Source organism: Pristis pectinata, chromosome 3 (assembly GCF_009764475.1).
Source record: "Pristis pectinata isolate sPriPec2 chromosome 3, sPriPec2.1.pri, whole genome shotgun sequence".
In the NCBI taxonomy this organism is placed as follows: Eukaryota; Metazoa; Chordata; class Chondrichthyes; order Rhinopristiformes; family Pristidae; genus Pristis; species Pristis pectinata.
Genome location: NC_067407.1, coordinates 142,915,283 through 142,931,739, shown reverse-complemented (window position 1 = coordinate 142,931,739; position 16,457 = coordinate 142,915,283). Strand labels below are relative to the sequence as shown.

Below are 16,457 nucleotides of genomic sequence, written 5' to 3'. Positions count from 1 at the left end.
AAGGCAGCATGAGATGGAGTGTAGCATCAATGGGCATCAAGGGGACACACCCTGGTGGGTGGTGTCAGACCTCACACAGAGGGAGGGCGGTGTGGGTGTTGGAGGTTGATCTTCCCTGTCCCAAGACATCACTGCAGGAGTCCCTCAGGGCAGTGTCCTGGGCCCAACCATAGAACCATAGAAAACTACAGCGCAGAAAACAGGCCCTCCTAGTCTGTGCCGAAACATTATTCTGCTAGTCCCATTTACCTGCCCCCAGCCCATACCCCTCCAGACCTCTCTCGTCCATGTATCTATCCAATTTACTCTTAAAAGTTAAGAGCGAGCCCGCACTTACCACATCAGATGGCAGCCCGTTCCACACTCCCACCACTCTTTGAGTGAAGAAGTTCCCTCTAATGTTCCCCCTGAACCTTTCCCCTTTCACCCTAAAGCCATGTCCTCTCGTACTTATCTCTCCTAATCTAGGTGGAAAGAGCCTACTCGCATTTACTCTGTCTATACCCCTCATCATTTTGTAAACCCTGTCCTGTAAACCATCCTCAGCTGCTTCATCAGTGACCTTCCTTCCATCATGAGGTCAGACATGGGGATGTTCACCGATGGTTGTGCAATGTTCAGTACCAGTGACACCTCCTCAGCATGGAGAGGGAGAACACTTGACGTGCTGTGGTTGTTACGTTGTTGATAGCGAGGAGGGTGGTCTTAGGTTACAGAATGATATCGATCAGCTGGTAAGTTGGGCAGGGCAGTGGCAGGTGGTATTGGTATTGGTTTATTATTGTCACTCGTACCGTGGTACAATGAAAAACTTGTCTTGCAAACCGATCGTACAGGTCAATTCATTACACAGTGCATTGAGGTAGTACAGGGTAAAACAACACAGAATGTGTCACAGTTACAGAGAAAGTGCAGTGCAGGCAGACGATAAGGTGCAGGGTTAGATAAGCATAAGGAGGAATTTAAGATAGGGGGATATGTGGGAGGAAGGGGTTAGATAGTCTTAGGTGTGGTTTGAAGGTCGGCACAACATGGTGGGCCGAAGGGCCTCTATTGTGCTGTATTGTTCTTATTGTTCTAAGGTCACAACGAGGTAGATTGTGAGATCGACAGTCTGTCTTATCGCACTAGGGGACCGTTCAATAGTCTTATAACAGTGGGGTAGAAGCTGTCCTTGAGCCTGGTGGTACGTGCTTTCAGGCTTTTGTATCTTCTACCCGAGGGGAGGGGGGAGAAGAGAGAATGTCCAGGATGGGTGGGGTCTTTGATTATGTTGGCTGCTTTACTGAGGCAGCGAGAAGTGTAGGCAGGGTCTATGGAGAGAAGGCTGGTTTCCGTGATGCGCTGGGCTGTGTTCACAACTCCCTGCAGTTTCTTGCGGTCCTGGGCAGAGCAGTTGCCGTACCAAGCTGTGATACATCCTGATAGGATGCTTTCTGTGCTGCATCGGGAAAAGTTGGTGAGTGTTAAAGGGGACAAACCAAATTTCTTTAGCCTCCTGAGGAAGTAGAAGCACTGGTGAGCTTTCTTGGCTGTGGCGTCTAATCCCTATAAATTGAAGGTGATACATTTTGGGAGGTTCGATAAGGGTAGGGCCTTCACTGTGAATCGTTGAGGAATATTGAGGATCAGAAAGTCCTTGGTGTACCAAGTCCAAATATCACTGAAGGTGGCAGTGCAGGTAGATAGGGTGGTGAAGGTGACATACAGGACTCTGTCCTTCATTGGCTGGGGCCTAGAGTAGCAGAGCACAATCATGGTACAACTGTATCAAGTATTGGTCAGGCCTCAGCCGGAGCACTTGTGTGCAATTCTGGCCACCTCACTATCGGAAGGATGTGATTCCACTTGAGAGGGTGCAAAGGAGATTCTGCAGGACGTTACCTGGAATGGAAGGCTTTACTTAGAAGGAGAGACTGGATATGCTGGGATTGTTCTCCCTGGAGCAGAGGAGGCTGACATAGGAGGGGCATAGATGGGGTGGATAGTAGTGAACCCCGGGAATTCCCTGTGCTGGAGGCTGCTGGTGGCTGGATCATTGGATATATTTAATGCAGTGATAGATAAATATTTGACAGATCGAGGAGTAGAGAGTCATGGTGAACTGGCACGGAAGAACTATATCATGTTTAAACTTGGAAAAAATTAGGAGTGATATTGTTGATCCTTCATTTAAATTTGAAGATATTTGGAGTCTATTTATTCAATATTTTCACATGATGTAGATCCCCTTTCAATAACTTTCCAACTTGGAGGAACGGACTTGACAACATAATATTGCTCTGTTTCTACTGAGAAATTTTAGCCCAGTTCTTTTTTTTCTTTTTTTTTGTTGTTTGTTTTTCTTTTTAAAAGTTTTTTTTTGTTTAGTTTATATTGTTTATAATTCTTTTTTATTGATTTGGGTTTTTTTTTAAATTTGTATAATAAATCTTTTTCTTTCCTTTCTTTTATATTATATTCATCTACTAAGAGATCGTTGGATCTACAGATTTTTTTTATATTTTATTGTTCTTTATGATTATATATGCTATGATTGTTATCCTGATCTTTGTATTACATGTATAAATATTGATGCTATATATCAATCTATATTAATTTGAAAACTAAAGATTGAAAAAGAAAGAAGAACTGAGGCCAGCGTAGATTAGCCGTGATCATATTGAATGACGGGGCAGGTTTGAAGGGCCGAGTGACCTGCTGCTGTTCCTGTTCTCTTGTGATTTTCCCAGATAGTCTGAAACTTTTCCCATAACGGAGATGTCTAAGACCAGAGGGCAGGTTTAAGGTGAAGAGTGAGGTTCTGAGGAAGAATTCTTTCCCTCAGAGGGAGGTTGGGATCAGGAACACACTGCCTGAGGGGGTAGTGGAGGCAGAGACTCCCACAATATTTAAGAAGTATCTGGACAAGCGCTTGAATCACTGAGGCAGAGATGGCTACAGATCAAGTGCTGGTAGATGGGATTGGTGTGGTTGGGTTCGTGATGGTCAGCATGGACAAGATGGGCCGAAGGGCCTGTTTCTGTGCTGTCTGACTCTGTGGCTCCACGAATCTACAACCATCCTGGACAAGGCAGCCAGCTACATCTGCAGACCACCAATTGCCCCAAGCCTTCAACCTCTCCACCGCCGGTCTACGCCGGCACTGTCTACATCACTTCAACGAGCCCCTCCCAAACCTGGGACCTCTTCCAGCAGGAAGGACAAGGGCGGTGGTGTCCGGGGCGTGGTGGCACAATGGCACAGCCAGAAGAGCTGCTGCCCACTGCTCCAGCAACCCAGGTCCCATCTTGACCCCGGGGGGATATGAGAATGCGGGGAGGGCAAACTGGGGCTGGTACAAATGGGTGCTCGATGGTCAGCATGAACAATGGGCTGAAGGACCTGTGCCCGTGCCGCTGTATGAATCTATGACCCGAGCAGCACCACCTGCAGGTTCCCCAACAAGTTGCAGTACATCCTGATTGGAAATAGGTCACTTTCCTTCATCCTGAACTCCCTTCCCAACATTGGTGTGGGAGCACCTTCACCAGAAGGACTGCAGTGGGTCAAGAAGACAGCTCACCCCCACCTTCTCCAGGGGCGGTGAGGGATGGGTGGGCGGTGCAGGGGTGTTCATTGGTATTATTGTCCAATAAACCAATTACCAATGACCGGGATACAGTGAAAAGATTTGTTTTCAAAGGTCGTATTCTGAGCAGAGGTCGGTGACCAGTGGTGTACCTCAGGGATCTGTACTGGGACCCTTACTCTTTGTGATTTTTATATACGACCTGGATGAGGAAGTGGAGGGGTGGGTTAGTAAGTTTGCGGATGACACAAAGGTTGGGGGTGTTGTGGATAGTTTGGAGGGCTGTCAGAGATTACAGCGGGACATAGATAGGATGCAGAGTTGGGCTGAGAAGTGGCAGATGCAGTTCAACCCAGATAAGTGTGAAGTGGTTCATTTTGGTAGGTCAAATATGTTGGCGGAATATAGTATTAATGGTAGAACTCTCGGCAGTGTGGAGGATCAGAGGGATCTTGGGGTCTGAGTCCATAGGACACTCAAAGCAGCTCGCAGGTTGACTGTGGTTAAGAAGGCATATGGTGTATTGTCCTTCATCAATCGTGGAATTGAATTTAGGAGCAATGATGTATTGTTGCAGCTATATAGGACCCTGGTCAGACCCCACTTGGAGTACTGTGCTCAGTTCTGGTCGCCTCACTACAGGAAAGATGTGGAAGCCATAGAGAGGGTGCAGAGGAGATTTACAAGGATGCTGCCTGGGATGCGGAGCCTGCCTTATGAAAGCAGGTTGAGGGAACTCGGCCTTTTCTCCTTGGAGCGACGGAGGATGAGAGGTGACCTGATAGAGGTGTATAAGATGATGAGAGGTATTGATTGGGTAGATAGTCAGAGGCTTTTCCCCAGGGCTGAATTGGTGGTCACAAGAGGACATAGGTTTAAGGTGCTGGGGAGTAGGTATAGAGGAGATGTCAGGGGTAAGTTTTTTACTCAGAGAGTGGTGAGTGTGTGGAATGGGCTGCCGGAAATGGTGGTGGAGGCTGATATGATAGGGTCTTTCAAGAGACTGTTAGATCGGTATATGGAGCTGAGTAAAATATTGGGCTCTGGGTAAGCCTAGTAATCTCTAAGGTAGGGACATGTTCGGCACAGCTTTGTGGGCTGAAGGGCCTGAATTGTGCTGTAATTGTTCTATGTTCTATGTTCTACATTGAGGTAGTACAAAAGGAAAACCATAACAGAATGCAGAATAAAGTGTTACAGCTACAGAGAAAGTGCAGTGCAGGCAGACAATAAGGTGCAAGGCCATAAGGAGGTAGATTGTGAGGTCAAGAGTTTATCTTATCGTAGAAGAGGTCCATTCAAGAGTTTATAAAAAGAAGATAGAAGCAAGAGTTTATAACAGGAGTCTACAAGCAAGAGTTTGCAACTGTCACGGTAGTGTAGCCGTTAGCGTAACGCTATTACAGCGTCAGCGATCCGGGTTCAATTCCCGCCGCTGTCTGTAAGGAGTTTGTACATTCTCCCCGTGTCCGCGTGGGTTTCCTCTGGGTGCTCTGGTTTCCTCCCACATTCCAAAGATGTACGGGTTAGGAAGTTGTGGGCGTGCTACGTTGGTGCCGGAAGCGTGGCGACACTTGCGGGCTGCCCCCAGAACACTCTACGCTAAAGGTGTATTTCACTGTGTGTTTTGATGTACATGTGACTAATAAAGAGATCTTATCTTATCTAACAGCGGGATAGAAGCTGTCCTTGAGCCTGGTGGTACATACTTTCAAGCCTTTGTACCTTCTGGGAGAAGAGAGAATGTCCGGGATGGGAGGGGTCTCTGATTATGCTGGCTGCTTTCCCGAGGCAGTCGGAAGTGCGGACAGAGTCCGTGGAGGGGAGGCTAGATTTTTGATAGTTTTGTAAGAAGGACACAGTGTTGGGAACTGTACAGTGGGAAGAACAAGGACGGTAGTGTCAGCTGCTTCAGGGCGATGACTGCACAGGTCTGTTGGTCCAGGTGAATCCTGCTGGACAGAATTCCCACTGGGAATTATAGTGGGAGCGCAGGAGCCACATCTGTAGGCAGGGGAACTTTCTAACATCTGCTGTTTCTCCTTCCTGTAGGAGTTCAGGTCAGTTCTCGACAGACAGCAACTACATGCAAAGTAAAGACAGCTCACAGCTGATCCGGGTGGTGAGTGAGGGGAGGAGGGGCGTGGATGGGAGACGGGAGGGGGAGGGTGTGTTCCTGCTCCCTCCTGCTCTGTCGGTGGATCTTTGGGCGTGGCTGTGGGACCTGGGGGTCAGTGAGGGACCAGACCACTGAGGCAGAGGGTAATTGGTTTATTGTTGTCACACATACCGAGATACACCGAAAAGCTTTTGTCTGTCTGCCATCCAGACAGATCATTCCGTACATCAGTACAGTGCCGTGCAGGTAGACAATAAGGTGCAAGGGCCACAACGAGGTAGATTGTGAGATTAAAAGTTCATCTTTAAAGTGTAAGAAGCCCCTTCAAGTGTCTACTAACAATGGGATAGAAGCTGTCCCTGAGCCTGGTGGAACGTGTTCTCAGGGTATTATATCATCTACCTGATGGGAGGGGGGAAAAGAGAGAATGACCCGGGTGGGTGGGGTCTTTGATTATACTGGCTGCTTCACCAAGGCAGTGGGAACCAAGAGTTCCATGGACGGGAGGCTGGTTTCTGTGATGCATTGAGCTGTGTCCACAGCTCCCTGCAGTTTCTTATGATCCTGGGCAGGGCAGTTGCCATACCAAGCCGTGATGCATCTAGATAGGATGCTTTCTGTGGTGCATGGATAAAAGTTGGTCAGGGTCAAAGGGGGTGTGCCAAATTTCCTTAGCCTCCTGAGTAAGGGTGCAACTTGGGGAGTGTCTGAGGATGTGGACCCTGCAGCGTCCAGCCCAACCTGAGGAGGAAAGTGCAGTTTACCTTCCGTTGGGATGGGGTGGAGTGGATGTGGGGAGTTACACCAAGGCTGAACGATAATCAGATGTTCTGTCCTCTCTCCAGACACAGCTAGACGATGTTCAATATCCAAAGATCATCTGCAAGCCGACGTTAAGAGGTACAAGCAAGGGTTGTTTATTCAGATGAGATGTGGGCAAGGCCACGACGTGCCTCTCCCTCACTGCCCTCAAGGACGAGTTGCATCCTTGTGGTGAAGGGGCTCCTGAAGGACCGGCGATATATTTCCAAGTAGGGATAGAATGAAACTGGGAGGGGAACCTGCAGGTGGTGGTGTTCCCCTGCACCCGCTGCCCCTGTCCCTGGGGGGAGAGGTGGTGGGTTTGGGAGGTGCTGTCGGAGTAGCCTGGGTGACTTGTACAGACGGTGCTCACTGCAGTCTCTGTGTGCCGGTGGTGGAGGGAGGGGGTGTGTAGGGGTGGATGGGGTGCCGATCAAGCGACTGTCCTGGGTGGTGTCGAGCTTCCTGGGAGTTGTTGGGGCCGCACTCCAAGTGTGGAGTGTTCCATCACACTCCTGACCTGTGCTGTGTAGATGGGGGAAAGGCGTTGGGGTGTCAGGAGGTGAGTCACTGACCACAGGATCCCCAGCCTCTGACCTGCTCCTGTAGTTACAAGGCTGGCCCAACAGTTTCTGGTCGATGGTGACCCCAGGATGTTGATGGTGGGGGACCTGGTGAAGGGAATGTCACTGAATGTCAAGGGGAGCTGGTCAGGCACTCTGTGTTAGAGATGGTGACATTTTACAGGGGTCAGTAGTGAAGGATGTGAGTCTAGTATTCAGGTGGGGGGTGTGGAGAGATTGGTGTGAGCCCAGTCCTGGTTTGTTGGAATTGTTTTCCCGTTGGTACAAACCCACGCAGAGTGTGGAGTCAACAGATGCCGGCAATCTGGGAGGACTGAGCTGGAACCTGGTTCATTGCCTTGTTCAGTGATTTGTAGCTGTCAGCACCAGTGATATCATTTCCTCTTTCCTGTTGACATTAGTTGTCAGGTCACTGCCTCTGTGTGTGCGTGCGTGCACGCGCGTGTGTGTGTGTGTGTGTGTGCGTGCGTGCACGCGCGTGTGTGTGTGTGCGTGCGTGCACGTGTGTGTGTGTGTGTGTGCGTGTGTGCACGCACGTGTGTGTGTGTGCATGCGTGCACGCGCGTGTGTGTGTGTGCGCGTGTGTGTGTGTGCGTGCGTGCACGCGTGTGTGTGTGTGCGTGCGTGCACGCATGTGTGTGTGTGTGTGTGTGCGTGCGTGCACGCGTGTGTGTGTGTGTGTGTGTGTGTGCCTGATGTGCGTGTATGTGTGTGTCTGGTGTGCGTGTGTGTGTCTGGTGTGCATGTGTGTTTGTGTGTGAGTGTGTGTGTGTTTGTGTGTGAGTGTGTGTGTGTTTGTGTGTGAATGTGTGTGTGTGTGTGTGTGTTTAGTGTGTGTGTCTGGTGTGTGTGTGCGTTTATTGATCCAGGTCGGGCTCACAAGACAGACACAGTGAGTCACTGTTGTAGCTGTGATACCTCACGTCCTCACTCCTGTGATGTTTGCCCCAGCCGTCTCGGGAAGGATGAGCTCTGTCGATAACCCCTGAGCTGTCAGCCTCAGGGGCCAGAGGAGCTGTGGTTAGCCCGAGTTACATCATATTCACACTGACTCACTGGGAAGCTGTCACTGCTTCCAAAGCATGTGACGCTCACAACTTGTTTCAACATCTGATCAGCAGCCAGCAGCCTTCCCCTGTCCCCAGCTGACACTGAGGACACTTATGAGTAACTCCCTCAAGATCAGGGTGCTTGCCCTGTTTCTGCCCTGCTCTACCCCAAGTTCCACAGTGCAATTGTCAATAGCCTGCTCATTTATCACACTGCTATGTCTGAGAGGCGGCTGTGTTTCCTATAACAGTGACTGTGGTTTGGACACACACACACACACACACACACACACACACACACACACACACACACACACACACACACACACACACACACACACGTCAGTTTGAAAGGGGACTTGGTGTGTCCTGAAATTGGCCAACGTGCTGTATATGCTGAAATGAAACTGGAACATGCTGGAACTAGAACATGCTTTTATCGATTCACCATAGAAAGCATCCTATCCGGATGTATCACAGCTTGGTACGGCAACAGAGTAGTCCAGGACCGCAAGAAACTGCAGAGAGTTGTGGACACAGCCCAGCGCATCACGGCCACCAGCCCCTCACCTCCTTGGACTCTGTCTTTACCTCTCGCTGTCTTGGTGAAGCAGCCAGCATAATCAAAGACCCCACCCACCCGGGACATTCTCTCTTCTCTCCTCTTCCATCGGGTAGAAGATACAGGAGCCTGAGGGCACGTACCACCAGACTTAAGGACAGCTTCTACCCCACTGTGATAAGACTATTGAACATTTCCCTTATACAAATGAGATGGACTATGACCTCACGATCTACCTTGTTGTGACCTTGCACCTTATTGCACTGCACTTTCTCTGTAGCTGTGACACTTTACTCTGTACTGTTACTGTTTTCACCTGCACTACATCAATGCACTCTGTACTGACTCAAAGTAACTGCACTGTGTAATGAATTGACCTGTACCATCGGTTTGTAAGACAAGCTTTTCACTGTACCTCGGTACAAGTGACAATAACAAACCAATACCAAATACTCAGTGGTTCAGGCAGGGTCTGAGGAGAGTGAACATCTGCTCGTGTTTCACACTGATGATCTTTTACCAGAACTGACATCAACTGGGGAGGCAGGTTATCTGAAATGGTTCAATGCAGGGAACGTTGGAGTGTTGGAATACCGTGCTCCACGTCTCGGAGTTGGACACATAAATGCTAGAAATGCCTCAGATGTCCAGAATCTGCAGTTTTTTGTACCTCAAGCACTTCTTCTTTTCTCGCCTGTGTTCTGATGGAGTCATACAGCACGGAAACAGGCCCTTCAGCCCAACTCGTCCATGCTGAGCGCACTTGCTCCTCCTATCAGCATCCCCTCCCCATCCGGCTCCACCTACTACCTGTCTGCCCCCATCCCACACCTCGTACTGCTGTACACAGGCAGTCTCTCCTCCTCCCCCTCAGTCCTGATGCAGGGCCTTGATCCGAAATGTAGAACATCCCTCTGCCTCCCCAGATGCCGCCTGACCTGTTGAGTTCCTCCAGCAGTTTGCTTTTGTTCTAGATTTCAGCGTAAAGCACGGAACAGTGCAGCACAGGGTCAGGCCCTTCGGCCCGCCATGTCTGTGCTGAACTCGACACCAAATTAAACTAAAGCCCTTCTGTCTGCACATGATCAATATCCCTCCATTCCCTCTTAAACCCCACTATTGTACCTGCCTCTACCACCATCTCTGGCAGCCCCTTCCAGGCACCCACCACTCTCTGTGTAAAAACTCTGCCCCGCACATCTCCTTTGAACTTTGCCCCCCTCACATTAAACGCATGTCCTCTAGTATATGATATTTCTACCCTGGGAAAAAGCTTCTGTGTGCACCCTTTGCATCCGCAGTCTCTTTCGTTTTCCAGCATTTTCTAGTTCTGGTGAAAAGCCTTTGACCTAACACACGAGCTCTGTTTCTCTCCACACAGAAGCTGACCGACCGGCTGAGCATTTCTTTGTTTCCCTGCCCAGGTTTCCAGTAACTCTGCTGTGGTTAAGTGATCGATTTGTTCAGTCGTTTGTTGCCAGGGCCTCTGGTTTAAATTGTAGGTTGTAAATTGGTTTATTATTGTCACTTGTACAGAGGTACAGTGAAAAACTTGTCTTGCAAACTAATCATACAGGTCAATTCATTACACAGTGCATTGAGGTAGTACAGGGTAAAACAATAACAGAATATGGAGTAAAGCGTCACAGCTACAGAGGAAGTGCAGTGCAGGCAGATAATAAGGTGTAAGTCCATAACGAGGTAGATTGTGAGGTCAAGAGTCCATCTCATCGTACTAGGGAACCGTTCAATAGTCTTATAACGGTGGGATAGAAGCTGTCCTTGAGCCTGGTGGTACGTGCTTTCAGGCTTTTGTATCTTCTGCCCGATGGGAGGGGGGAGAAAAGAGAATATCCGGGGTGGGTGGGGTCTTTGATTATGCTGGCTGCTTTACCGAGGCAGCGGGAGGGAGGCCGGTGTCTGTGATGCACTGAGCTGCAGTTTCTCGCGGTCTCAGGCAGAGCAGTTGCCGTACCAAGCCTTGATGCATCCAGATAGGATGCTTTCTATGGTGTATCGATAAAAGTTGGTGAGGGTCAAAGGGGACACGCCAAATTTCTTTAGCCTCCTGAGGAAGTAGAGGCGTCCTGGTGAGCTGTCCTGGCCGTGGCGTCTCCGTGGTTTGCTCACTGGGTCCTGTAGTCCTGCCGGATTCGTGTTTCTATCACCTTCCCTCTTCCCCCAACTCTCAGCAGGTTCCCTCCACTCACGGAAAGTAAGCTGGCAGAACGACATGCATGTGACTGGTTCTCCACCTCCTGGATCTGCCCAACAGAGCAGGGCACTCCCAGAGATTCCCGGAGGCCCTGCCTGCCAGGAAGATTCGGATGGAAAGGGCGACCCCGTATACCAGACGGCCAGTGAGCTGGCAGCACCATGCCAGTGCATGGAGGAGGAGCCCATGGACCAACCCTACGCCGCCTCCAGCCAGTTTGGTGTGGAGACACCCACGGCAGAGCTCGTCATTGAGGATGAGGCTGGTGGGGAGGAGGACAGGAGGTCCGGGAAAGTGACAGCCGTGTATGCTCGAGTCAGCAAGAAGCTGAAGAATCCACCAGGCTCGGAGCCTCCGCTCCCTTCCTCAGCTCCTGGGAACCTGGAGCCGGAGGATCTGCCTCCACCCGTCCCTGAGAAACTCTTCGGCGATGGAGACATTATGGTCAGTGAGTCACCAGGTAACCAGGTGAGAAAGAAACTGGTTCAGCAGGACACTCCTGCACTCCCTTGGGTTAGGTGAAGGAGAGGTGAGCCAAGCAACACACAGAGACAATACTGGGTGTACATGGTGGCCACACAGTTAAATATGGCGGTGAGGAAGGTGTTGTACGTTCTAGTCAGCAAGAAGCTGAAGAACCCACCAGGCTCGGATGGGTTGCCTTCCGAGGCAACCCTCGGAACCGAGGCAACTTGCCTCATTGGTCAGCGAACTGAGTATAAAGGTCAGGAAGTCATGTTACTCTGGTCAGGCTGCACTGTGTGTGGTTCTGGTGGCTCCATTATAGGAAGGATGTGGCTACTTTGGAGAGGGTGCAGAAGAGGTTTACCAGGATGCTGCCTGGATTAGAGGGCATGTGTTATAAGGAGATGTTGGGCAAACTTCAGTTGTTTTCTCTGGAGCGGCAGAGGCTGAGGGGAGGCCTGATGGAGGTTTATAAAATTATGAGGGGCAGAGATAGGGTAAACAGTCAGTATCTTTTCCCCAGGGTAGAAATGTCTGATACTAGAGGGCACAGCTTTAAGGTGAAAGAGGGAAAGTTCAAAGGAGATGTGCAGGGCAGGTTTTTGCACAGAGAGAGTTGGGTGCCTGGAACAGGCTGATGGGATGGTGGTGGAGACAGATATGATTGGGGCTCTTAGATAGGCACATGAACGTGCTGAGAATGGAGGGATGTGGACATGCACAGGCAGAAGGGATTAGTTTAGTTAGATGTTTAATTACTAATTTAATTAGTTCAGCACAACATGGTGGGTGGAAGGGCCTGTTCCTGTGCTGTACTGTTCTGTGTTCTGTGTTCCGTGTTCTATGTCTATCTAGGGTCCAGGCACTGTGGTATCCACAGTGGTGACAGATGTCACGTGGTGCTGCCGCCTGGACCAACTGTGTTGCATCAAGCTGTGCACTTGGTCGCTTTGACGGACATGGTGTTGGTTGTGATAAGATCACATCCCACACTTTTCCTCAGAAGGAGGGTCCATGAGTCCTCCTGCCGATTCCACCTTTCCCAGCTCCAGTACTGACCCCTGATGCATCAGTCACGCCTACAGGGACAGAGCAGAGGGAGCTTCACTCTGTGTCTGACCCCAGGAGTGTGTGATGGGACAGTGTGGAGGGAGCTTCACGTTGTGTCTGACCCCGGGAGTGTGTGATGGGACAGTGTGGAGGGAGCTTCACGTTGTGTCTGACCCTGGGAGTGTGTGATGGGACAGTGTGGAGGGAGCCTCACTATGTGCCTGACCCCGGGAGTGTGTGATGGGACGGTGTGGAGGGACCCTCACTCTGTGCCTGACCCCTGCTGTCCCTGCCTTGGGAATACACTATCCTGGCCCTGGGCTGATTGAAATGTCCGATGGTTCTCAATGAGTTGGATGTCACGCCCTTCAATGTCGCTGGTTTCACCGGCCCGTGAGGAGTGAGGTCCTGCCTCTCACGGTGAGGGCTTGGTGGCTCAGACGGAAGCGAGGGGTGGGTTAACCCGGGCTGTCAGAACCGGGGGAGCTGCCGGGGACCCAGAGCTGGGGTGTGTGTCCCTGTGTCCTGCCCTGCCACCCAACCTGTCCCCTTCCTTTCCAGAGATGGGAGCAGTCTGGGAGCCAGATGACCGAGGACCCCTCCCCAGAGGAGGGTGCGCCGGAGGAGGGTGCGTATGCTGACCCCGTCCAGGATGGATGCAGCGGGTGAACATGCACAGCACCAGGAGCGGACGGGCTGCCGCTGACACTCCTCTGAAGAGTCAACCCTTCAGCATGCGGCCAGCAGCTCTGTGGGACCACACCTCTCCCTCGGACGGGTCGGGCCACCTGTCTCCACTCACCTCGGCACAGCGAGGACACCAACCAACAGCTTCCTGTAGGCTCCAGCTCACACCCCTTCTCACCTCCACCACGTCACACTGTAACGGGGTGCGTAGGGCAAGGTGGGCGTCCAAACCCTTCAATGCTGCTTCCCTGCGGGGGTTGGCACCGGTGAGAAGATCCCCAGCTCTCGGTTTCTGCTGCGGAGGAGATCACCCACATGTAGCTGACTGCTTCACGTTGTTCTGTGGACAATGAGCACTCACAGTTTCTGCACATCGCAACTTGCTGTAACCCGTGGGACTGGGTGGTTCGTAGCTCGCCCCTGAGGTGAGGGGTTGGGCTCACGTCTAGTCACGGAGTCATAACAGCACGGAAACTGGCCCTTTGGCCCAACTGGTCCATGCTGTCCAAGGTGCCCTTCTAAACCAGTCCCATTTGCCTGGGTTTGGCCCATATCCCTCTAAACCTTCCTATCCATGTACCTGTCCAAGTACCTTTTAAATGTGGTTAATGTACAGACCACTCTCTGGGTGAAAAAGTTGCCCATCAGGTTCCTATTAAGACTCTCCCCCTCACCTTAAATCTCTGCCCTCCAATTCTTGATTCCCCAACCCTGGGAAAAAGACTGAGTGCATTCATCCTATCTATGCCCCCATGATTTTATACACCTCTATAAGGTCACCCCTCAGTCTCCGACGCTCCAATGAGAAAAGTCCCAACCTGCTCAACCTCTCTCCATAACTCAGTCCTTCGAGTCCCAGTAAGACCCTCGTAAATCTCCTCCACACTCTTTCCAGCTGAATGGCATCTTTCCTGTAGCAGGGTGGCCAAAGCTGAACACAATACTCCACCTGCAGCCTCACCCTTCCTGTCTGGGCTGTGCAGGGTGAGAGTTCCAAGCAGGTCAAGCAGTACATGTGGAAGGAAAGGAGTTGTCAACCTGAAATCAGGCTGGAGGGCTTGGGGCACACAGAGAAACCGGACAGGCCGGGGCTGTTTTCCCTGGAGCGAAGGAGGCTGAGGGGTGACCTTATAGAGATTTATAAAACCATGAGAGCTGCAGATAAGGTCTTTTTTCTGGGGTAGGGAAGTCTAAAACTAGAGGGCACAGGTTTAAGGTGAGAGGGGAAAGACTTAAAGGGGACCCGAGGGGCAGGTTTTTCACTCGGAGGGTGGTGGGTGTGTGGAACGAGCTGCCAGAGGAAGTGGGAGAGGCGGGTACAGTTACAACGTTTAAAAGACATGGTTCATGGATAGGAAAGGTTTAGAGGGATATGGGTCACATGTGGGCAAATGGGACTGGCTCTGGCTGGCATGGACCGGTTGGGCCGAAGGGCCTGTTTCTGTGCTGTGTAACTTGGTGACTCTATGAACCGTCAACAATTCCTCTCCCCTCCCCCCCCCCCCACAGATGTTGCTCAACCCGCTGAGTTCCTCTAGCAGTTTGTTTTCTGCTGGGTTTATAATGGACATTAAAGTTACCACTCCACAATCAAACTGCCCCTCAACACCTTCACTCACTCTCTGGAGTGGACCCTCGTACTGTCAGGGAGTTTAGACGAACAACTGGGGGAAGGCAGGGCCTCTTTCTGTGGATTCACATGTGGCCCGTGCCACAAACAGCAGCTGCCTGCACTCCCTGTTCACTGCCCGTTACCGGTGACAAAGGCTTCCGCTGACGTGATTCCTTGCTGGAGGACTGTTCATTCTTTGACGTGTGGTGTGTGTTCAGACAGAGTTGGACTTGAAATGTCTCCTCAGACAGCAGTGACACTGAGGGGGCACACAACTCCCCCCCCCCCCCCCGCCCCACGTATCAGCGTTCTGCTGGGGGTGGAACACTGCATCCACAATGCTGATTCCCAGGGAAGTCACAGAGTCATACGGGTGGAAACAGGCCCTTCAGCCCAACTGGTCCATGCCGGCCATCAAGTACTCATCGATACCAATCCCATTTACCTGCAGCTGGTCTTTTCCTTGGCAATTCAACTGCTCATCCAGGTAGGTAAAGGCTGAGTCGTCGCTGTCGGAAGATCTGTCTTTAGGAACACCGGATGTCCCTGCAGGGGGACGTCTCTGAACATCCCGGGAGGATTTCAGGGGCGGTCCTTCCAAGAAGCCGGCAGAGGCCACCCTCCCCAGGGGAGTGGTTGCTTTGATACCCCCGATCAACATTCCCCAGAGCCCCGTTCTCTGGGGTGTTGTTCGGCCATGGAGGGACGCACACACTCTCTGGTCTGTGACCCGTCCCTTCTCCACCATCTCTCACTCTGTGTTCTCCTCTGCACCTTTTGAGATGGTGAGATCACCCCGATGACGTTCAGTGCATGCAGCAAAGGACGAGGGCTGCAGTGGAATGTCCACAGTGGTGTCCAAGTGCCAGCGATCACCAGACAGATCATCAACCACTGATCCCTCATCTGTACGGACTCGGGCGCGACTCTCCCCGAGTCCCAGACATGGTAACACCAGGAGCTGGTTTACCAGGGACAACTGGTGTCTGCACTTTAAGGCAGTCCTCTCACCTGTGGTTGGCGTAACGCTATTACAGCACCAGCGACCCGGGTTCAATTCCCACCGCTGTCCGCCTGTACGTTCTCCCCGTGCCTGCGTGGGTTTCCTCTGGGTGCTCCGGTTTCCTCTCACATTCCAAACACGTATGGGTTAGGAAGTTGTGGGCATGTTACGTCGGCGCCGGAAGTGTGGCGACACTTGCGATCTGCCCCCAGAACACTCTACGCAAAAGATGCATTTCACTGTGTGTTTCGATGTACTGTACATGTGACTAATAAAGATATCTCATCGTCACTTCCCGACCGCTCCCACACTCCCAGTCATGGATTCATGTGTTGACGGCTCTGCCCACACAGGAAGACCTGCAATGCTTGTAACCTTGGGCGATCCCGGGATCAGCTGCTCCCTCCTGTATGTCCGGCGGGTGGTGGGGAGGGTTATGCCCGTGATGGAGCTGGCTGAGTCTACAATCCTCCGCAGTCTCTGTGGTTTGTGCCTTCCGGTGATTGAGTTGACATGGCCTCACAGAGACAAGGCCGGAGCCCAGGGTATTGGTATTGGTTTATTATTGTCACTTGTACCGAGGTACAGTGAAAAGTTTGTCTTGCATACTGATCGTACAGGTCAATTCATTGCACAGTGCAGTTACATTGGGTTAGTACAGAGTGCATCGATGTAGTACAGGTAAAAACAGTAACAGTAAAGTATCACAGCTACAGGGAAAGTGCAGTGCAATAAGGTG

General features: G+C 51.3%; 1 protein-coding gene across 6 annotated transcripts in view; it reads left to right on the top strand.

The window, feature by feature from the left end:
- LOC127568696 (uncharacterized) overlaps window positions 1-16,009 on the top strand; it is a 30,595-nt gene extending 14,586 nt beyond the window's left edge. For 4 of the 6 annotated variants that reach the window (XM_052012740.1, XM_052012741.1, XM_052012742.1 and 1 more), the window contains exons 3-6: window positions 5,624-5,693; window positions 6,536-6,590; window positions 10,879-11,369; window positions 12,978-16,009. In XM_052012740.1, the coding sequence (XP_051868700.1) occupies window positions 5,624-5,693; window positions 6,536-6,590; window positions 10,879-11,369; window positions 12,978-13,085 (724 nt within the window). In that variant the 3' untranslated portion in view covers window positions 13,086-16,009. The remainder of the gene's footprint in view (window positions 1-5,623; window positions 5,694-6,535; window positions 6,591-10,878; window positions 11,370-12,977) is intronic. The other 2 variants (XM_052012743.1, XM_052012744.1) reach the window with 2 other exon arrangements.
- Window positions 16,010-16,457: the final 448 nt, after the last annotated feature.